The sequence below is a fragment of the Mytilus galloprovincialis genome, chromosome 2 (genome assembly GCF_965363235.1).
Source record: "Mytilus galloprovincialis chromosome 2, xbMytGall1.hap1.1, whole genome shotgun sequence".
NCBI lineage: Eukaryota > Metazoa > Mollusca > Bivalvia > Mytilida > Mytilidae > Mytilus > Mytilus galloprovincialis.
This window is the reverse complement of record NC_134839.1, coordinates 46432684-46457509: the sequence shown is the minus strand read 5'-3', so window position 1 is coordinate 46457509 and position 24826 is coordinate 46432684. Positions and strand designations below refer to the sequence as shown.

General features: G+C 32.4%; 1 protein-coding gene across 1 annotated transcript in view; it reads left to right on the top strand.

Annotated features, from left to right (window-relative positions):
* LOC143063698 (beta-lactamase domain-containing protein 2-like) overlaps positions 1–24358 on the top strand; it is a 40524-nt gene extending 16166 nt beyond the window's left edge. Inside the window, exons 4-8 of the mRNA XM_076236014.1 lie at positions 6704–6809; positions 7948–8070; positions 15389–15573; positions 15993–16232; positions 23897–24358. Coding sequence (XP_076092129.1) covers positions 6704–6809; positions 7948–8070; positions 15389–15573; positions 15993–16232; positions 23897–24121 — 879 coding nt within the window. The 3' untranslated portion in view covers positions 24122–24358. The remainder of the gene's footprint in view (positions 1–6703; positions 6810–7947; positions 8071–15388; positions 15574–15992; positions 16233–23896) is intronic.
* Positions 24359–24826: the final 468 nt, after the last annotated feature.

Sequence of the window (24826 nt, the reverse complement as noted above, 5' to 3'; positions counted from 1 at the left end):
AATTTTCACGCGTATTTCCGCATTTAGGTCTTCTAATATTCATTGCGGAACATATTGATTATAAGCATTATGTTCCTCTTGTAATCAGCTTTCGAATGAAATATAAGGTTTATCTATAATAAGGGGCTAAAGGGTCGCCGCACTCCATTCCATTATTCAAAATATCCATGTCATTATTCAAAATTGACTTTTTCTTAATTTTCACGCGTATTTTGGCATTTAGGTCTTCTAATATTCGTTGCGGAACATATTGAATATATACATTTTGTTCCTCTTCTAATCAGCTTTCGAATGAGGTATAATATTTATCTATAATTAGGGGCTAAAGGGTCGCCGCAGTCCATTCTATTATTCAAAATATCCATTTCAATATTCAAAATTGACTTTTTCTTAATTTTCACGCGTATTTTGGCAATTAGGTCTTCTAATATTCGTTGCGGAACATATTGACTATATACATTTTGTTCCTCTTGTAATCAGGTTTCGAATGAGGTTTAAGATGTATCTATAATTAGGAGCTAAAGAGTCGCCGCAGTCCATTCCATTATTCAAAATATCCATTTCATTATTCAAAATTGGCTATTTCTTAAATTTCACGCGTATTTTGGCATTTAGGTCTTCTTAGATTCGTTGCAGATCATATTGACTAGATACATTTTGTTCCTCTTGTAATCAGCTTTCGAATGAGGTATAAGGTTTATCTTAAATTAAGGGCTTAAGGGTCGCAGCAGTCCATTCCATTATTCAAAATATCCATTTCATTATTCAAAATTGGCTATTTCTTAATTTTCACGCGTATTTCGGCATTTAGGTCTTCTAATATTCGTTGCGGAACATATTGACTATATACATAGTATTCCTCTTGTTATCAGCTTGCGAATGAGGTATAAGGTTTATCTATAATTATGGGCTAAAATGTCGCAGCAGTCCATTTCATTATTCAAAATATCCATTTCATTATTCAAAATTGGCTATTTCTTAATTTTCACGCGTATTTTGCGATCAGGTCTTCTAATATTCATTGCGGAACATATTGATTATAAGCATGTTGTTTCTCTTGTAATCAACTTTCGAATGAAATATAAGGTTTATCTATAATTAAGGGCTAAAGGGTCGCCGCACTCCATTCCATTATTCAAAATATCCATTTCATTATTCAAAATTGACTATTTCTTAATTTTCACGCGTATTTTGGCATTTAGGTCTTCTTATATTCGTTGCGGAACATATTGACTATAAGCATGATGTTCCACTTGTAATCAGCTTGCGAATGAGGTATAAGGTTTATCTATAATTAGGGGCTAAAGGGTCGCCGCACTCCATTCCATTATTCAAAATATCCATTTCAGTATTCAAAATTGGCTATTTCTTAATTTTCACGCGTATTTTGGCATTTAGGTCTTCTAATATTCGTTGCGGAACCTATTGACTATATACATTTTGTTCCTCTTGTGATCAGCTTTCGAATGAAGTATAAGGTTTATCTTAAATTAAGGGCTAAAGGGTCGCAGCAGTCCATTCCATTATTCAAAATATCCATTTCATTATTCAAAATTGGCTATTTCTTAATTTTCACGCGTATTTTGGCATTTAGGTCTTCTTATATTCGTTGCGGAACATATTGACTATAAGCATGATGTTCCTCTTGTAATCAGCTTGCAAATGAGGTATAAAGTTTATCTATAATTAGGGGCTAAAGGGTCGCCGCACTCCATTCCATTATTCAAAATATCCATTTCATTATTCAAAATTGGCTATTTCTTAATTTTCACGCGTATTTTGGCATTTAGGTCTTCTAATATTCATTGCGGAACATATTGATTATAAGCATGTTGTTTCTCTTGTAATCAGCTTTTGAATGAAATGTAAGGTTTATCTATAATTAAGGGCTAAAGGGTCGCCGCACTCCATTCCATTATTCAAAATATCCATTTCATTATTCAAAATTGACTATTTCTTAATTTTCACGCGTATTTTGACATTTAGGTCTTCTTATATTCGTTGCGGAACATATTGACTATAAGCATGATGTTCCTCTTGTAATCAGCTTGCGAATGAGGTATAAGGTTTATCTATAATTAGGGGCTAAAGGGTCGCCGCACTCCATTCCATTATTCAAAATATCCATTTCATCAGTATTCAAAATTGGCTATTTCTTAATTTTCACGCGTATTTTGGCATTTAGGTCTTCTAATATTCGTTGCGGAACCTATTGACTATATACATTTTGTTCCTCTTGTAATCAGCTTTCGAATGAGGTATAAGGTTTATCTTAAATTAAGGGCTAAAGGGTCGCAGCAGTCCATTCCATTATTCAAAATATCCATTTCATTATTCAAAATTGGCTATTTCTTAATTTTCACGCGTATTTTGGCATTTAGGTCTTCTAATGTTCGTTGCGGAACATATTGACTATATACATTTTATTCCTTTTGTAATGAGCTTTCGAATGAAGTATAAAGTTTATCTACAATTAGGTGCTCAAGAGTCGCCGCAGTCCATTCCATTATTCAAAATATCCATTTCATTATTCAAAATTGGCTATTTCTTAATTTTCACGCGTATTTCGGCATTTAGGTCTTCTAATATTCGTTGCGGAACATATTGACGATATACATGTTATTCCTCTTGTAATCAGCTTTCGAATGAGGTAGAAGGTTTATCTATAATTATAGGCTAAAATGTCGCAGCAGTCCATTCCATTATTCAAAATATCCATTTCATTATTCAAAATTGGCTATTTCTTAATTTTCACGCGTATTTCGGCATTTAGGTCTTCTAATATTCGTTGCAGATCATATTGACTATATACATTTTGTTCCTCTTGTAATCAGCTTTCGAATGAGGTATAAAGTTCATCTTAAATTAGGGGCTAAAGGGTCACAGCAGTCCATTCCATTATTCAAAATATCCATTTCATTATTTAAAATTGGCTATTTCTTTATTTTCACGCGTATTTTGGCATTTAGGTCTTCTAATATTCGTTGCGGAACCTATTGACTATATACATTTTGTTCCTTTTGTAATCAGCTTTCGAATTAGGTATAAGGTTTATCTTAAATTAAGGGTTAAAGGGTCGCAGCAGTCCATTCCATTATTCAAAATATCCATTTCATTATTCAAAATTGGCTATTTCTTAATTTTCACGCGTATTTCGGCATTTAGGTCTTCTAATATTCGTTGCGGAACATATTGACTATATACATAGTATTCCTCTTGTTATCAGCTTGCGAATGAGGTATAAGGTTTATCTATAAGTATGGGCTAAAATGTCGCAGCAGTCCATTTCATTATTCAAAATATCCATTTCATTATTCAAAATTGGCTATTTCTTAATTTTCACGCGTATTTTGGCATTTAGGTCTTCTAATATTCATTGCGGAACATATTGATTATAAGCATGTTGTTTCTCTTGTAATCAGCTTTCGAATGAAATGTAAGGTTTATCTATAATTAAGGGCTAAAGGGTCGCCGCACTCCATTCCATTATTCAAAATATCCATTTCATTATTCAAAATTGACTATTTCTTAATTTTCACGCGTATTTTGACATTTAGGTCTTCTTATATTCGTTGCGGAACATATTGACTATAAGCATGATGTTCCTCTTGTAATCAGCTTGCGAATGAGGTATAAGGTTTATCTATAATTAGGGGCTAAAGGGTCGCCGCACTCCATTCCATTATTCAAAATATCCATTTCAGTATTCAAAATTGGCTATTTCTTAATTTTCACGCGTATTTTGGCATTTAGGTCTTCTAATATTCGTTGCGGAACCTATTGACTATATACATTTTGTTCCTCTTGTAATCAGCTTTCGAATGAGGTATAAGGTTTATCTTAAATTAAGGGCTAAAGGGTCGCAGCAGTCCATTCCATTATTCAAAATATCCATTTCATTATTCAAAATTGGCTATTTCTTAATTTTCACGCGTATTTTGGCATTTAGGTCGTCTAATGTTCGTTGCGGAACATATTGACTATATACATTTTATTCCTTTTGTAATGAGCTTTCGAATGAAGTATAAAGTTTATCTACAATTAGGTGCTCAAGAGTCGCCGCAGTCCATTCCATTATTCAAAATATCCATTTCATTATTCAAAATTGGCTATTTCTTAATTTTCACGCGTATTTCGGCATTTAGGTCTTCTAATATTCGTTGCGGAACATATTGACGATATACATGTTATTCCTCTTGTAATCAGCTTTCGAATGAGGTAGAAGGTTTATCTATAATTATAGGCTAAAATGTCGCAGCAGTCCATTCCATTATTCAAAATATCCATTTCATTATTCAAAATTGGCTATTTCTTAATTTTCACGCGTATTTCGGCATTTAGGTCTTCTAATATTCGTTGCAGATCATATTGACTATATACATTTTGTTCCTCTTGTAATCAGCTTTCGAATGAGGTATAAAGTTCATCTTAAATTAGGGGCTAAAGGGTCACAGCAGTCCATTCCATTATTCAAAATATCCATTTCATTATTTAAAATTGGCTATTTCTTTATTTTCACGCGTATTTTGGCATTTAGGTCTTCTAATATTCATTGCGGAACATAGTGATTATAAGCATGTTGTTCCTCTTGTAATCAGCTTTCGAATGAGGTATAAGGTTTATCTATAATTAGGGGCTAAAGGGTCGCCGCACTCCATTCCATTATTCAAAATATCCATTTCATTATTCAAAATTGACTTTTTCTTAGATTTCACGCGTATTTTGGCATTTAGGTCTTCATATATTCGTTGCGGAACATATTGACTAAAAGCATGATGTTCCTCTTGTAATCAGCTTGCGAATGAGGTATAAGGTTTATCTATAATTAGGGGCTAAAGGGTCGCCGCACTCCATTCCATTATTCAAAATATCCATTTCATTATTCAAATTTGGCTATTTCTTAATTTTCACGCGTATTTTGGCATTTAGGTCTTCTAATATTCGTTGCGGAACCTATTGTCTATATACATTTTGTTCCTCTTGTATCAGCTTTCGAATGAGGTATAAGGTTTATCTTTAATTAGGGGCTAAAGGGTCGCAGCAGTCCATTCCATTATTCAAAATATCCATTTCATTATTCAAAATTGGCTATTTCTTAATTCTCACGCGTATTTCGGCATTTAGGTCTTCTAATATTCGTTGCGGAACATATTGACTATATACATAGTATTCCTCTTGTAATCAGCTTTCGAATGAGGTATAAGGTTTATCTATAATTAGGGGCTAAAGGGTCGCAGCAGTCCATTCCATTATTCAAAATATCCATTTCATTATTCAAAATTGGCTATTTCTTAATTTTCACGCGTATTTTGGCATTTAGGTCTTCTAATATTCGTTGCGGAACATATTGACTATAAACATTTTGTTCCTCTTCTAATCAGCTTTCGAATGAGGTATAAGATTTATCTATAATTAGGGCTAAAGGGTCACCGCACTCCATTCCATTATTCAAAATATCCATTTCATTATTCAAAATTGGCTATTTCTTAATTTTCACGCGTATTTTGGCATTTAGGTCTTCTAATATTCGTTGTGGAACATACTGACTATATACATTGTGTTCCTCTTGTAATCAGCTTTCGAATGAGGTATAAGATTTATCTATAATGAGGGGCTAAAGGGTCGCCGCACTCCATTCCATTATTCAAAATATCCATTTCATTATTCAAAATTGGCTATTTCTTAATTTTCACGCGTATTTTGGCATTTAGGTCTTCTAATATTCGTTGTGGAACATACTGACTATATACATTGTGTTCCTCTTGTAACCAGCTTTCGAATGAGGTATAAGATTTATCTATAATTAGGGGCTAAAGGGTCGCCGCACTCCATTCCATTATTCAAAATATCCATTTCATTATTCAAAATTGGCTATTTCTCAATGTTCAGGCGTATTTCGATATTTAAGTCCTTCGTTACTTCTCTTAAATGTGTTGCGAAATATATTGACTATATACATTTTGTTCCTCTCTTCATAACCTTTCGAATGAGGTAGAATATATATCTGTTATTAGGGCTGAAGGGTCACAGCAGTCCATTCCATTATTCAAAATATCCATTTCATTATTCAAAAGTGGATAACATGTTTAACCCCGTTACATTATTTATGTATGTGCCTGTTCCAAGTCAGGTGTCTGTAATTTATTGGTTGTCGTTTGTTTATGTGTTACATATTTGTTTTTCGTTCATTATTTTGCATAAATAAGGCCGTTAGTTTTCTCGTTTGAATTTTTTTACAATGTCTTATCGGGGCCTTTAATAGCTGACTATACGGTATGGGCTTTGCTCATTGTTGAAGGCTGTACGTCGAGCTATAGTTGTTAATGTCTGTGTCATTGTGGTCTTTCTGGATATTTGTCTCATTGGCAATCATACCACATCTTCTTTTTTATCATATTTCCTCATTTTTATGCATAATGTGGCATTTAGGTCCTCCGTAAACCGTCTTATGGTCATTTCGAATCAAAATATAGCAATAGTGTCACAGTCAATTTTTTTTTATATTTTTATCACTATTCACCGCTTCAATTTGAAAAATGAAACATAAACCATTTCATTATTCATTATTCATTTTTCAATATTGAATAGTGAATAATGAACTATTTCATTATTCATTATTGAATAATGAATAATGAACTATGAATAATGGACGTACTTCAGCGCGGTTCAAAAAACAAACCTAAAATATAAATTTTCATTGTAGGCAGGCCTTGCTTACCTGAACAAACCTTTCAGTATGCTGGAGTTGCATCATAATCCAATGAAAGTTGAAAAGGTTTTGGAGAAAGAACCGCCCAAATGGCCACCAGGTGAGCTACGTTCGGAAATACAAAAACACGCTCACGACCAACAACATTCTTTTTATATTTTATGAGGGTGCAAAAGACCGAAGCACATTTTGTAGGAAGCGTGGAAGCGTATTTCTCTAAAAAAAATTAAAAAAAAAAAAAAAAAAAATGAACGCACGATCAAGGCTTTTACAACCATATGAAATTATAAACAGAGACATGCATTTCTTATATTACATTTTATGCTACTTTTTATCAAACTTTTCGATGTTTTTTCTATGCATTCTTTAGCATTGTCATAGATAGCCGTGCCGTCATAAATAGTGGGAAATAAAATTAGATATCGGTATGACTCATGATTATTTTTAACCAATCAAATTCGAGAATTTAAATGAAACATACATGAAATAATAAATATTCCAAAATAAGTTCTGAAACACTCAAACATCAAACAGCGCAGTTTTGGTGTTTAATTCACACTTTAAGGGTCGTGTCCCATAGGAAATGTCAATTTTTAAGACAATCTGTTAAATTAACTTTTTTAACAAGCAAAAGTACACAAATCCTTATTGTTTGGTATCAAGTGTTAAATTCACTTATATAACATATAAAGCATAAAACCTAATGCTCTATAGCATGTGATGTATGTATATGGAAGGCATGTTGTCACTATGACGGAGATATCACAAACAGTTTGAATGAGCAGTGATTGGACTATGATTAAGATAAGCATATATGCATAATTTTCATGATTTGTTTAAACAATCAATTCGTTTTTGTAAAATGTGTAAACAAAAGTACAATTCCATCGATTTTGCTTTGGCAAGTTTTTGGAACTATATATTTCTGAGATATGTACTGTGGATTCATTTATTTTCGTGGGTACCAATTTTTGTGGATTAGGGAAAACTTGCATTTTTGATGATATTTGATTTTGTGGTTTTGCCAATTTTTGCATACAAAGCTATAAAAAAAAATGAATTCATGGTTCACCTGTAGCCACGAAACCCACTTAAAATGGTACCCAACGAATATTAATGAATCCACAGTGTATTGAATTCTGTATTTATAATAATTTAATTGTTTTTGTAAAATATTTATATCTCAAATGAATTAATAATCTCTAACATAGCTCGTTAAATAATTTTTCATATTTTAGGTACTGCTACAGCATATCACGCTTTGACTTTTGGTGCTTATGTAGATCGTTTACTGACAAATGCAGATCCAAAACATCGACGAATAGATCAGTTGTTTGAGGAAGAAATAGCTCAACCATTTGGTAAGAAAATCTAAAGGAAGTTACCACATTGATCAAATTAAAAAAACAAACGGAACTTGGGTGTTAGTGCTCCTTTTATATATAAAAAAATGGAGATGTGGTAGATTGCCAATTAGACAACTCTTTGCAAAAGACAAATAACACAGTAATTAATAGCTACGATTCATTTTTTTTTTATCTCGGAGTAATGCCCTTTGAACTTAGAATATTGGCCTATGTAACAGTTTGTCATTGCAACTTCTCTGAATCTACACGACAGTTTCGTCAAACTTTGTAGATTATTTGGACATAATACGTACATGGGCATACTCACAAGAAATTTCTATCAGTTTACCTAGTTTACATTATGAATTTTTGAACTTAGAAATCTGGTGATATGTCGTTTGCCCAGTGACAATGTGGGAGGGTGGAGTATGTGAATGTTCTTTAATTTGTTTATGTTGAGATAGCAAACATGGTCGCAATGGTGTAAACATTTCGATACTCAGCACACATGAAAACGTGATTTTCAACGACATATTTGTCCTGCTCATGGAAATTGGTATCTTACGTTGTTTTCGATTCATACACGTTATAACATTGACGGTACCAATATTCACGGCCGACACTCGTCCCACCAATAGGAGGAAGCGACCATGATATTGTCTTTTGTGAAATCAACTTTGCTATACCAACACCAAAACAACAACCACATAAAGCACTAATATACAAAAAAGCAAACTGGGAGAACATAAAGAAAGACCTTATTCTTATATATGATCATTTAAAAGCAAACAAGACAAATATGACTATCGATGATATATGGACCACCTTTAAAACCAAAACAACGGAGACCATCAACAAAAATATACCAACTAAAGTAATTGGAAAAAAAATCAAAATTACCATGGGTAAATAGAGACCTGAAAAGACTCATAAGAAAGAAAAACAAACTCTATAAAAAGAAAAGTCATGACTCTAAATACAAAAATAAATACAAAGAGATAAAGACCAAACTCCAAAAAGAGATGAGAATAGCATACTGGGCATACATCGAAAATATGATCTTTGACATCGATATAAAAGAACCAGATCAGCATTGCTTCAACAAACAACCAAAAAAGCTGTACTCTTATATAAAAAGCCAAAGAAAAGAAAACACCGGCATTGCATCCTTAAGAAGCGAAGGCACCCTCCATACAAACCCCTCTGAAAAAGCCAACATACTAAACCAACAATTTCAATCTGCTTTCACATCAGAAACTAACACAGAAATACCAACGAAAGAAGCTAGTACACACCCTAAAATGGAACTAATTAACATCAGTCGGGAAGGTGTATACAGACTCATAAAAAACATAAACACCAATAAAGCTACAGGACCAGATACTATCGCTGGCAAAATACTGAAGGAAAACATCGAAATAACCTCAGACATACTTGTAATCATTTTTGACAAATCTCTTGAGACAGGCAAAGTACCATCAGACTGGAACCATGCAAACGTTACACCAGTATTTAAAAAGGAGACAAACATCATCCTGGTAATTATAGACCAATCTCACTTACCTGTATCTCATGTAAATTACTTGAACATATACTAGCTAGCAATATGATGAAACATCTTGAAGCAAATAACATCCTATATGAACTACAACACGGATTTAGAGCAAAAAGATCTTGCGAATCTCAAGTAATATATCTTATACACCAACTAGCTCAAAACAACGATAAAAATATACAAACTGACTTAGTTATCATGGATTTTGCCAAAGCATTCGACAAAGTGCCACACAAACGCTTACTTTTCAAATTAAAACACTACGGCATCTCTGATCAGGCAATAAACTGGATCCAGTCATTTTTATCTAACAGAACTCAAACAGTCCTTCTCGAAAACATGACATCTGAAAAAATTCCAGTAACATCAGGCGTTCCTCAGGGCACTGTACTAGGACCAATACTCTTTCTTATCTACATCAATGATTTACCTGACTACCTTAAACACAGCCAAATAAGACTCTTTGCAGACGACAGCATTATCTACCGGCCTATTACCTGCCAAAACGATTGTATTAAGCTTCAAGACGACATAGAAGCAGCTATTAAATGGGAACACGACTGGCTCATGTCATTCCACCCTGACAAATGTAACATCTTAAGAGTCTCAACAAAGAAAAAACAAATACACTTCTATTACAACATGCACGGTCATATCCTAGAACAAGTACAATCAGCTAAATATCTAGGCATTACAATCTCTTCAGATCTCAAATGGAACAAACATATACAACAATCAGCAGCAAAAGCAAATCAATCTTTATCTTTCGTCAGACGCAATCTAAAAATTAGTTCAAAATTAGTGAAAGAAAGAGCATATCAAACTATAGTAAGACCAAAACTCGAATACTGTTGTACCGTTTGGGACCCATACACATCAGAAAATATATACAGACTGGAACAAGTGCAAAGAAGAGCTGCACGATATACATGCAACAGATTTCACAACACCAGCAGTGTATCTGATATGCTTCAAAATCTGAAATGGCAAACTCTACAAGAACGAAGGCTTAAAACCAGATTACAAATGTTCCACAAAGTAATAAATAACGAAATTGCTATACCATCACAAGATATTCTGATAAAAAGCCAGTCCAAAACAAGATCTACTCATCAATTAACATTCAGACAGCTCCAATGCAATAAAGACAGTTTTAAATTCTCATTCTTCAGCCAAACAATCAAAGACTGGAATAAACTACCACCTGAAATTTCAAACAAAACTTCTACAGACAACTTTAAGGATGCACTTACCCATGAAGTACTCCTTAAAACCTGTTCTCACTTAAACTAAATGTACCTATTGTTTTTATCTTAATTTTAAAAAAAATAGAATAAAAAATGTAAAAATTAAAAGTTCAATAAAAATTGTAAAGCTTAAAAATAAAGAAAAATTGAAATAAATTTTAAAAAGCAACCTCAATCAGGCATGCGCCAGAAGGTAATCTTCAAAATGTTGATGGTTTTCTGTAACTAAAGAAGAAGAACCGAGAGATTGGTCGGTTAATCTATATTGAGTATGCGGCTATATGGGCGATTGGTCTGTTATTCGGGTTGGTTATATGTCTGTTAAGAGTAAAACGCACAATTTAATGTTAAACACTATTAAATATACAGATTTTTTGGCATATTATAAGAACCAAATCAAAAAAAGAAAAGTGTCTGACAAAATGATATCTATCATAGAACATTTTCAACCTGTAACAACATTTCATAGTCTGCGCAGTTTTCAGTAAAACTAAAAGGCGTCGCGCAAGTGTGTAGTATTTATGCTTATACGCATAGCAATTTTTTTAATAAAAGGCGAAACAAACAATTTTAGATACATCTAAAGTACACAAAATAGTACTTTGGTTCTAAAAAACAAATTGAAATTATTAAATGTTTCATAATTGTAATATAACGTGAATAATACCACGTTTTAGTGAAAATTATGGGAATAAAGTCTGTTAATGGGTTGGACAATTGAAATTGTGTCAGTTAAGAGTTATTTAGCCACGACAATATATAGTTTTGCTACCTTTATATTTTCCCATTGAAAAAGTTAAGAATGAGATGTTCTTAAAAGAGAAAAAAATTACAATACAGTATCCTTCTAGTAAATGTATTTTTATTTTGACTTTGTTTTCATTTAATTGAAGGGTGTGTCACTTCAATATAGCGTGATATGGATTGGCCGCTTGAATATGCATGAATTTATTATTAACGTTTTCAATCAGCCTTAATTTTTGTGTCTGTTCAAAGTAGCTTGTTCTCAAATCCGACTGAAAGTGTCCCTCTAATACAACACAGGGTACATATAACCATATAATATATGATAAAATCATATTTGTCTGACAGACAACAAGAAGTCCAATACGCTAACATTAAATCTGATAAATCGTTTGTAAAGTATGGAGTGCCTCAAGGTTCTATTTTAGGTCCGCTGTTATTTTTAATATATATAAATGATTTACCACTTCATGTTAAACAATCCAATATGGATTTATATGCTGATGATTCAACATTGCATTTTCATGATAAAAACATTGAAAAAATAAACAGCATATTGCAAAATGATTTAAATGCTATACAATCTTGGTGTAACAATAACAGTATGAAAATCAATGCACAAAAAACTAAGTGTATGAAATTGGGTTCAAAACAAAAACTTAAACAACTATCAGAATTATGTATTACCGTCAACGAAACATGTATTGAGAATGTCCATTCTTTCAAATTACTTGGAATAGACATTGATGAAAATTTAAGCTGGGAAGATCATGTTGATCGTATATGTAAAATTATCTCATCTAAAGTATCACTTTTATATAAAATTAAAGTATATTTGCCAATACACACAAGGCAACTATTTTATAATGCATATATTCTACCATATATAGACTATTGTAGTTCAGTTTGGGGAAATTTATTACAAAAAGATTCAGATAGAATCATAAAACTTCAAAAAAGAGTAGCAAGAATTATACTGGAATGCGATATTTCTATTCCATCTAATTTCATGTTTTCTTCTTTAAAATGGCTATCTTTTACCAAAAGAATAAAATACCAACAATCAATTCTAATGTATAAAATTATAAATGGGCTAACACCTGATTACTTAACAATACTAAATATTGATGATGTGCAACGCCACAACTTACGATCTGTCTCTAATAATGATCTTTTTGTTCCAAGACCAAATACAAATTTTTATAAAAAATCTTTTCATTATTCTGCAACCAAAGTATGGAATAATTTACCACTCGAAATAAAAAAATGTCCTAATGTGGAATTATTCAAGAAACATAGTTATAATCATTTTCTTGAAAATTATATGCAAGTCAAATAATTTGTTTTCCTCTAACAAAACTATATCAAATATTGTCATTTATTACCCTTTGTATATTTCAATGATTGAATTGTGTATATACCAGTAATATATATTGTAATTTAATGTATGAATGTATGAATGTTAACTGTATGCATGTATTTTGTTTGAGGGCCTCTATGAAAATTAGACTATTTCTAATTGAGTTACCCTCTTTAAATAAAGAATTTATTATTATTATTATTATATTATTATTACCTGTTGTCGTTCTCATATGCACATGCTATTTGTTACTGGACGTTAAACCCTTATTCGTCAGCATTATCTAATTGGTTCTTTTCTTCTATTACTTAATCATAAATTATGTTGTTTACAAATCATTCTAAAGAATTAAATGGAAAGGGGCGAATGCAGCTACATTTGGTTATCTTGAGTTTTCATTCATTTTGTTCCGTTTAGTTCCTTTCTACATTAGTGCAGAGGAGAACTGCAGTTGTCCGTATGTAAACTTCTAGCATTTGTCACCAATATGAGTACATGTACATCGCAATCCGTTACTGTTTTAACACACAAGGCCGTTTAATGTCTGTATTCTTAAACAATTATTATTTTCTCTCTCTGGACAATGCATCACTCTCTACTGTCCTTATCTATTATTCTATATTCTGCGTCTCCATCCAGATTATCGTGTAGGGTCCGGATTAGGATTGTTGTTTATTTCTGTATTCTTTAAATTGTTATGTCACTTTTTCTACATTTTATTAATCTTACTCATTATTCTTTCTATATTCTTTATAATTTAGCATCCCAATATATTTTACTTACTGATATTTATTTATATTACGATGTTTGTCTCTTATTTATATACTGGTTACCAATGTAGATGACAAATTGGCGTCATTCATGACAATTAAACATTAAACAGACTCCACGACATGATATACTAGTATGCGACCATTCTTGGATGAAATTAATATTACTTTTATTACACTTTTTGAAACCATTTTTATCAATTTTCAATTTCCATTGTCTAAATTGGTCATTGTTCACGTGTTGTTTAAGAAATAATTGATGCAAGCTATAATACTTTATTGTAGTTTTAACATTGGTAGGCATTATATTCGTGATTATTTTTTGCCCGAGCGATAGTGAGGCCTAAAATATTACGAATATAATGCCTACCCATGTTAAAACTACAATACAGTATAACTTGCATCAATTATTTCGATTCTGAATAGGACAACTTAGGTAATTTCTATGTCCGATAAGTATTAAGTGTAAAAGCGTTTGTGTAGGCTCTTTTTAACAGCATTTTAAACAAAACATTCTGCTCAAAAGATTGTCATTTGATATTCCAGAAATGCGTCTTATCGAAATCTTTTAGTGTTTAAGTTAGATGTTAAACTATATCATAAAAAATAGAGATTAATATGAAATCGAAATTTCTTGTATAATTTATGACTACCAAACAAAATGGCCTTGATTGAATAAGCATCCAATCTAATTAAAAAAAATTATGACTACCAAACAAAATGGCCTTGATTGAATAAGCATCCAATCTAATTAAAAACTCTCATCGCTCCCGTTTTCTGATATCTCGCTCCCAAGACATATCAGAAAACGGGAGCGATGAGAGATCGGTGTTTAATTAGATTGATAAGCATCTGCAGTCGCAAGGCAAAAGTTGTTTGCTAACCTTTGATTTTGCTTGGTTGATAGGAAGATTGGACTTTTAAACAAAAACTATTACCAGTGGCTGATCCATAACTTTTTATAAGGTGGGCCCGCTGACAGACCTTGGTTGGGGGGGGGGGGGGTCCTGATCCCGTATCCCGCTTACTGTTTTGTCAGATTCCCGTATCCTGCTTACACTATGTACGTAATCAATTCTCATTTTTTTGGTAATTTCCCACTTCATTTCCCGTTTTCACGGCACGATAATTTGATTTTCAGAAATTCACGTGTGACGCTTACAAAAAAATCGGCTTAGACCCTAATGAGACCCACTTAAGGGGGACCGCTCCACTAATGCTTCAGTGATTCCCTATATAATCAACCAAATTTTTCCCACGAAAGGGGGCCTCAGCCCCCCAGGCCCCGCCCCCTGGATTTGCCTATGATTACAATGCTAGTCAGTGAAAGAAAAGTTTTGAATTCCATGAAGACGAGACTAATAGGAAAAAGAGATGACAAAGTTGAAAGCTTTAAAGAGTTGTGTATTCATTTTAAATATTGCTTACTTTAGAAAATAATCCTTTTTCCTCGGAAATAGTAGTTTGAGACTTTCGGTGAGCTCATTCATTTTTTGTTATACCAGCTCTTCTACATTCGTATTTAACGTTAAGAATGAACAAATATTGTGGCGAAGAGACATTATTTGTCGAAATACCCATCTGCGAAAGTAAAATGACAATTAAGAGTGACCATCTACATGTACCTTCATTTTTGTAACTATCAATACATTTTCAGACATAGATTTTCGAATTGGACTTCCGAAGAATTTGTCTTACAGAGGAGCACGGTTTGAGCCTTTTGGAATCAATGAGTTTTTAAGAAATGCCATTAAAACACCATCAATGTGGATGCTTGTAATTAAATTACTTCTAAATCCAAACAATTTACTGAGTAAAGCATCAAATGCAGTTACTGGTCAGGTTAGTGACTATAACTACTTTAATAATATGAAAATATAGATGTTTTCAGTTTATTAAAATATAAATAGAATGATAAACATTTGGAAACATACTTTCAACTGACATACATTGAGTGTATCTTCTTCAGTCACCTCGTAAACTTGCGAATTTAGTACTTATTTAACCAAAATAAAGAACATTTTTATTAACCGCCGCAGCGGAGGGAATATTAAATACTGCACTTGTCTATACGTACGTACGTCCCAAAACTAGTTTCCGTTCTCTAGTTTTAATTTGCCTTTAATTGTTCTCGACTTATGTCCCTTTAATTGTTATAGGCAATCATAGACATCACATGTGTCCCATGAACATCACATGTGTCCCATGGACGCATTCTTCATTTGTTTTTATATGTTAAATGATTCTGCATTACTTTTCAGATAACAAATGATCCTTACATGAGAGAAATAGCTATTTCATCTGTAAGTGGGCATGGAACTGCTCGAGGTATGGCAAAACTGTATGGAATTTTAGCTAATGGAGGAAAACTTGGAAATAAACAGTTTTTGTCACAAGAAACAATAAAATCATTAACAGATCCGAAAATGATAGGAGAAAGTTTGAACTATGGAGGAAAAATAAAAATGGGAAGAGGTCTATATTACTCGAAAAATCCAATGGTACGTATCTGTGTTACATATGATTGACAGTTTCGCTATTCGTTGATTAATTTATTATTTTTGTTTTGGTATATCACTGTACCCAATGGAGCATCTGATGAAAAAAATTGTTGTTCGGACTGCAGAGATTATTAATAACACATGGAAACTTTCCATCATCCTAACAAAGCTGGTATAAATCGTATAAGCCTTTCTAAATTCCAGGAAATCCTTGAAATTATACAGAATCAAAGATTTCAACTTCGTCAGAAAAAGTTTGATAGTTTTGTTGTACTAGTTTTTGTTGTACTGTTATAATGTACAACACTGTCCCATGTTAAGGAAGGATAGGGATCCCGCTTACATATAATAAATTATTTCAGAGATACAAAGATTTGATTAGTAAATTTGACTATAATACCTGTAGAAAACTTATTAAAATGGTATTTCACATCCTAAATTTTATGGTAATATTGTACTTAAAGCGAGGAAATCACTATGTGATCCGTGGAAACTCATCGAACCCTTAAACAAACTTATAAGTAAGGATTATCGTACCAATATTGTAATTAGATCTCTGAATATAGTTTACATTGGCACTAATATCGATTTTGTCATTAGCAAATTAAAACATAACTAAATTGTATCTTCTTTTGAGGCGGGATGTATAGAGACACAGACACGTTAATTTTTATCTCTATAGAAGTCGCTCCTCACTATCCTACTACCTGTCGATACATTTGTTTTTGGCATTGCACAAGTCATGTCTTCTCTGACTGTTCGTGACGTTAAATTACTAAATTTTTTTTTTTGTTATTTTATATTTATATGGATCTTTTCTATGTACCAGCTTTGATTATTTGGAATATCACTTCTCCTTACTACATTTGTATAAACTCTCAAGATTTACCTGTATTTTTTTAAAACCGGTTTTTTTTTCTAAAGTGAATATTTTCGAAGGGTTAAATATTTCGCAGTGGTGTCTTGACATGGCTTTGTTTGGACTTGTTTGTTTGCTTTTTGGCCTTGAATGTTTGTCCCTAATATTTTATTAACTGTGCATTTGCATTCAGATATCGCAGATCGAATTTATTCGTTTAAAGTGTATTAATGTACATTTTTTTCTTGAGTTAGGCCTGCCAATTGATAATTTATTGTGTGTTTTTCCATGCTATTGTTTCAGAAAAAGGGAGAAGGTTTGGATCCATTAAAACGTTGAATCCCGCTACAAATGTTTGCACCTGTCCTAAGTCAGGAATCTGATGTACAGTAGTTGTCGTTTGTTTATGTAATTTATACGTGTTTCTCGTTTCTCGTTTTATTTTATTTTATATAGATTAGACCGTTGGTTTTCCAGTTTGAATGGTTTTACACTAGTAATTTTGGGGTCCTTTATAGCTTGTTGTTCGGAGTGAGCCAAGGCTCCGTGTTGAAGGGCGTACATTGACCTATAATGGTTTACTTTTTTTTTAAATTGTTATTTGGATGGAGAGTTGTCTCATTGGCACTCACACCACATCTTCCTATATCTATTAACCCCGCCATATTCTCAGTCTGTATGTATGTGTATGTCCTAAGTCAGGAGCCTGTAATACAGTGGTTGTCCTTTGTTGCTGTGTTATAAATTTGCTTTTCATTCATTTTTAGGACATTAGTTAGGCCGTTTCTTTCTCGTTTGAATTTTTAATACATTTTTTATAGTTGTATAGACTTTGCACGTTGTTGAAGGCCGTATGGTGACCTATATCTGTTAATTTCTACATCATTTTGTCTCTTGTGAAGAGTTGTCTGATTGGCCATCATACCACATCTCCATTAAATATTGACTATTATTTGTTTGCCCTTTTTGGTCATATAGCTCTTCAACTGTTTCGATTCATGGTTAGTTTTCAAATATTCGGCATTGAGCAATCCTCATGCAGGTAAATCCATAAAAAGCTCTGTGGAAGTATTACATTTATAAAGTGTTGTGTTCATTTTTTATTCTATTAATACATATTTTAAATATCTCGTTGTTACATTCAATCGCATTACTTAGCACATATTAGCATTTAATCTGCAATTAATCTTTTTACTATATATACAAATACAGTTGTACAGATAACGCTAACTTAAGTAATAAACGTATAGACGTTACGCTCGGTGTTGGTGACGTTTTCTAATTTCATGTACCTCTGACCAATTATCGGCTTAAAATAAGAAAAATACCGAGAAGATCAAATGGTTTTTTGTGTTTAAATCTTCGGAGCACTTAAAACATTATTTTTACGGTGGCTTATTAGTTTTTATTCACTTTTGTCAATAAGCTTTTCAAAAACAAACAAGACAAATCATATGTTTTTGCGTGTAGACGGGTAACATACTAATATTGTTTTTGAGGGTTCCTCCAAATTTCGGATACCCATAAGTAAATAAAATATAAAAATTGTATGCCATTTGGAAGAGGAACGTTAGGGCTTTGTGATGTCATATTTGTATGACGTAATCGACACCATTTTCGAATCGAGTAGACCTTGGAAGAATCCATTTCAGCTTGTAGACATTAAAGGAAAAATATAAGCCCTTTGCGGCATAACAGATGAGAATCCATCGATAGCGAGATTGTTTGTCATTAAAGTCTTTATATCAATTATCATTATGTAAAACGAACTTGGAAAATGCTTTAAAAACATTGATTCCCAATTTAAAAGAACGAATTCAATTAGAACTTCGACATCATAATCAAAATCGAAGCCCCGAAAAACACTGTCACAACAACGTTTAAAAAAAACATGCTCTACTTGAAATTATCAATACCGAGTAAAAATATGTAAAGCATGGTATCTAGTCCGAAAATACTATATGTCCGTTAAACTGTAACATCTGAACTGCATTAATTCATATAGCAGTCTCTTTTTAAGCATTACATAAAATCTAATTATGTATATGAGTTCCCACAGGGCTCCCGTCACAAAACTTTTAACTAACGTTTAACGTTAGTAATTTCGATGGTTTTTAAAGAAAACGAAGAAAAAAAAGGGATTGTGCATTTCGGAACGGAGAAATGAAACCAATATGATAAATTCCTAATAAAAAAGAAACGGTAGTATGCATTCGTTTAAATTTTTGTCAATTTATTTCGATTACTGATGCGTTGAAAGGGTGTCTACCAAAATGTCACAAAAATGGCATCTTCTTTTTTTTCTAAAATACTAAAAAACAAGTTGTTACAAATCTTTAGAAATAAGTGAAAACTGTATAATTAATAAGAAAATTTAAGCGATAATCGGAAATTCTCAAACCGAAGGAACATTTCAATATAAATAGGATAAAGATTAATGTACAAATTATCAAAATACATTGGTCACATGTTGGTCTACCAAAATGTCACAGCGTCTCTTATTTGACGTTTTTGACGTTCGCCGTTTTTTTTTTTTGCGTTATGGCGGTTTTTGAAACGTATTTATTTTGTTATAAAAACATCTATTACTTAATTCAGAATATACTTTTTCTTTCAAATGTTTTTTCTTTCGTGTCATTTTTTGTTAAAGCTAATGAAACAGAAACCCAACAACAACAAAATTCTACATGTATATACAAAATTAATAGCTTCAGTGGAGAACATAATTATCGCCTCAAGTACAACTAGCATATCATACATAATGGATATTCGTATTAATTAAAGTATCGAAATACATATATGTATACGAATACGGACACACTGACACATATCGATATGTAAACAATCAAATACGGAGATATGTTCTGCGTACAGCTAATTGGATATTAATATTTCCAAACATAGGTTGAAATTTTTCCGTTTTATGAGTAATATTTTAAAAGTATATATGTATCAAATAAAAATCATCGAAACTGTATGTTGCCTTACACAGATATTGATGAAGAAAGTTTTGGACATTAAATCAACATGTTGGATGTTCAGGTTGGCATGTCAAATATTCAACTCAACATGTCTGATATTTTCAAGTTGACTTGTTAGATAATTATACTGACTTGTCAGATATTGAAGTCGATATAGTAGATAATTGTGTCACCATACCAAACAATGTGACTTAAATACAACAAAAACCGCAACCCAAGCTGGTGGACTTTTGAAAAATCAAGCAGATATTGACGTTATACGCGGACAATTTCGGATACGTCCGGCTGTAGAATTGTTTTAAAACGATTAACAACACCACTGTCATATGCGTGCAATCGAAGAATTTTTAAATATGTAGAAGAAATTCCTAGAAATAGAAAATCGTTTAAACCAATAAAGGGGATACGGACCATACATCGAGTAGAAACAAAAAATCTACAAACGGTACTAGTTCGAACCGTGTCATGCTATTGTGGCGGGTGCCTTGAGCATGACCATTGTTTGTTTACTGATCTAGTTGGCATTGCGTTGGAAGTCAAAGTAGAGCGAGAGCTAGGATTCCAATTCAGAGGACGAGACATTAGAAGATGACAGATATGAGACATTCGTTGATATGATAAATACCGGTCATTTTTTTGCAATTTATGTGATGAGGAGGAAAATTGTCTCTTCCTCCTTAAAGCTACATCGGGGAGTCATAATTATGTTAACAGGAGAAGAAACTATTGAGTGGGGGGTCGACTTTTTCTGATGGAACATCTGTAATTAATGGACATTATTTCATAAAGAAAAAAACTTCACGTTTTACAGTACAGTCTTTTTAAAAATCAAAAGATAATTGTCTCAAGCGCTTCCGTGTTGTATGCATGTCAAGACAATGTTTTGAAAAGAAATAAGCTCATTTTTGGTTTCACTTTGTAAATACAGCTGTTTCTCAAACCACGCCTCTTTTGGGGAGATCTTGAATATGCATAGAAAATTAATTTTGTTTACATACTGGTTCCCAGTTATGCTCTCTGTGTTCCATATCACAGAGACATAACTTGGGAATGTTACCAGTAAATATACACGTGCATATTGTTTACATTGAAATCTGTGGTAACCTTTCATTCGAGGTAGGGGTAGTTAAGAAAATTATTGTCAGTTTATACTCCGAGAAGTTCAGGGCATATAAACGTTGAAAATATGCCGCACAGCCCTATATTTTGATCTTTGAAAAAAATTGTGGTGCATATAAACTTTCAATTCTAGATAAGATATTTTTCAAAACTTCATGGTAAAAGTGGTACAGTTTTAGCCGTAAAAGGAGTTCCTATGGGAAATTGCATTGTCAATATTTACAGAAATGCAACCTATAACCGAAGAAGAGAATAATAATGTTTTGGAATGTGTTAATTTATGTGAACTGATTCATTGATTTTCATTTGAAATTTTTATTGTGTCACGGCTTAATATTGTGTCACGGCACAGGATGAGAGCACTATAGAACTTTCTCAATATTGTATCAATATTGTCCGAAGCAATAATATCTATTACATTGAAGAATTTTTTTATTATTTTTTTATTTCTCCAATTGATATTAAAAGAAGTGATTTAGAAATGTATGACGCGTTATTAATCTTTTCTCTCGCGTTTGATAGCTCTTGCATTAAACAATGAGTATTTTGTTTGTGATATTTTAGAGAAATGCAAAATTTAAAAAATTACTCGGGAGAAAATCACATGACATTAACGTACAACTTTACTTAAATTGTATTCTAAGGAACAGAAAATCGTTTCGTTGAGAAATCAAGAATGTGCCAAATAAGAACAATTAAATAAGATACCATCAACGACAAAACAGGTAAATGAGAGAGAGAGAGAGAGAGAAAAAAAATACAGAACAAAGTAAAACATAAAATATAAAATTGAGAATGGAAACGGGGAATATGTTAAAGAGACAACAACCCGACCAAATTAAAGAGCAGACAGCAGCCGAAGGCCACCAATTCAGCGAGAATATCCTGCACCCGGAGGCGCGCCTTTTATAACCATCCAATTCCCCCAAAAAATCAAACTTGACAATCAAATATTGTTATCGTAGAATTTTGACAGACTTTAAAATCTTACAATCTTTGAAAATACGCAAAAGTTAATTTGTTAAAGGTTGATATAAAAAGATTATACTCCCTACAGCCATATTTAAAGTTAAAAACAAAAAGAACAAGTATAAAAAAAATCTAAAAATTGTAAGGGTTTCTCCTCTTCAGTGCGATTTTCATAATAAAAAAAATCTTGTTTTTTCGACCGGTAAACATTATTTTAAAACAAATTGTGCATGAATGCATACGCGTGGACTTGAATGTAGCGTAAATCCCACAATTTCTGTTTTCACAAAACACCATACGTATTCCTTATATATATTTCCATTTGTCTAGAGGTCCTCTGGCATACACCCGTATCTCCTTTTATTAACAGAAACCCAAGTGTTAAACTTGTGGTTAAGTTGTTAAATATAATGGACGTCAATATTACAAAACGTCAATCATATAACATGATTTTGACGTTACGACGTTACCAAAAGTGACACCAACATCGAGCGTAACGTCATAGTATTAGAGCCTACGTATTTACAATGATTTATAGCTAACATACATGTATATATGTTCTTAATATACATTTTATACTGAGTAGAACATACAAGTAAATTGAATTTGTAATGCAACCAAAGTTAATAGTGCCATGCCAGCCTTCCCTGATGAAATCGTTTAAAATTTCAGTCAAGGTTTCAAAGCCTTTAACAAACCCCTAATTTGTATGACGTCATGTTGTCCATATCAGTCACAAACATGTTGTAAGGGCCTTATCAAACCCCGACTCTGTTTGAAATCATGCAATCGATCCCATTCACGGTTGCAAATGTTTTTGTCAAACCCTTACTCTGTATTACGTCATGACATATGAAAAAAGTCTATTTGAAGTTGATGTACATCATATGGATATTTCAATATCGCACACCAATAAACCAGCGACATGTGAAATGTAAAAATTCAAACGAAAAAACTTTTGGTCTTATTAATTTAAACAAACTGAAAAACAAATATGATATACAACAACAAACGGCAATATCTACTTTAAGGACAAGCATATACATATATACAGGTGCCCAACCATCTCAAAGACATGTGGAAGTTGTGTAGCAGCACAACAAAAGAAAAAAATGTAAAATCAGATGCAATAGGATAGATCTTTCGTTAGAAAAAAAATAAAAGATTGAGAGAAGACACAAACAATCCCTGATCAAAAGGATCTTATATTTTTTAATTCTTGCATTCAGACATCTGTTTTTAAATATGTTTCACGTTCTTATTAAACCGGTGTTTATTTTTCAACACACATTGAAGTAGAATTACACGAAACTCTGGAAAATCCCTTCTGTTATCAAAGGTTTTGTATTCATAAGCTGCCAAAAGTATAATGGTTTGTATTTCTAGTAATACAGATTAGTCCTTGCATTTCTATGGCATAACATCAATAGCACGACTTATTGGTGGCTGATTTCTGCTCTTTAGTCGAATTGTTGTCTCTTCGACACATTCCCTCCCCATTTCCATTCTCTAATTTATTATTGGACGAATGAAATTATTTCATTCATGTTTTATATAACACAACAATACAATCTCCATGTTAGTCATCACTACAAATACATAGTTCCTGAATGTTAGTCAGACATTGCAATCCCTTGTATATCCATTGGTAGGATCAATGAGTATTTCTTATTGACGTACATCATCCTTTATACATACATTGATACATACTAGTACCTGAAACTATTTCATTTCAGGATGAAGATGTATATGGACATCCAGGGTATGGCGGACAGATGGCGTTTGGTGATCCAATACATAACATAGGAATGGCATATCTTACAAATGATTTATCTGCATTTGGTTACGGAAACGATCCTAAGTTCTTAGCCTTGCAGAAAGAATTTTATAACTGTTTAAGTAAGATTGAAAAATCGAAAACTTCCTTGGGTACACAGTTTGATATGCTATCAGCCTCTTAGAACGTAATTAAGACATTGGGACACGAACATATGAGCAAAACATACACCAAAACAGGAGATACTAGGAAGTGGATTGACCTATTTTATTTTGTTTTTTATTGAATTAGAATTTTAAGATTTGTTATCCCACCTATTTCATGAACATTAAAAGATGTAGTTTACTATTATTTCCTATGATAACTTTTCTGTATTATTTTTGATGTGTTGATATTAAAAATAAATTTATCTTAGTTCTGAGCATTCGAAAAAATTATAGTTCAAACAATAGGAAAATGGTATACATTTTTTATTTTAAAGTTGGCTTAAAATTCTGTTGCTGTTCCACAAAAACAATTCTAAACAAAAAAGATATTTGATATAACAAATTTACCAAATGTTAGACAAAAGCTATCGGTAAAAAAATTGTTTGATACCACTCTTTCCAATGTTCCGTCCGAATTTCACGGTCCGAATTTCTTTTATTTTTATGATATTCTGTGGCACATGTCAATGGAACATAACTCTAAGACGTAAAACAACACAGACTTTGCTTAGAACACATGTAATTTCCACGACACAACTAGCATCAAAAATCGAACAAGGATCAAATAACAGAAAGACGAGCACAAAATACAATAATCATACATAACTGGTTTCTGAAATAAACACCAGTCATTAAGCGACCGTATGAGTTACATGTATATGTTCATGATGTTTTGAGAAATC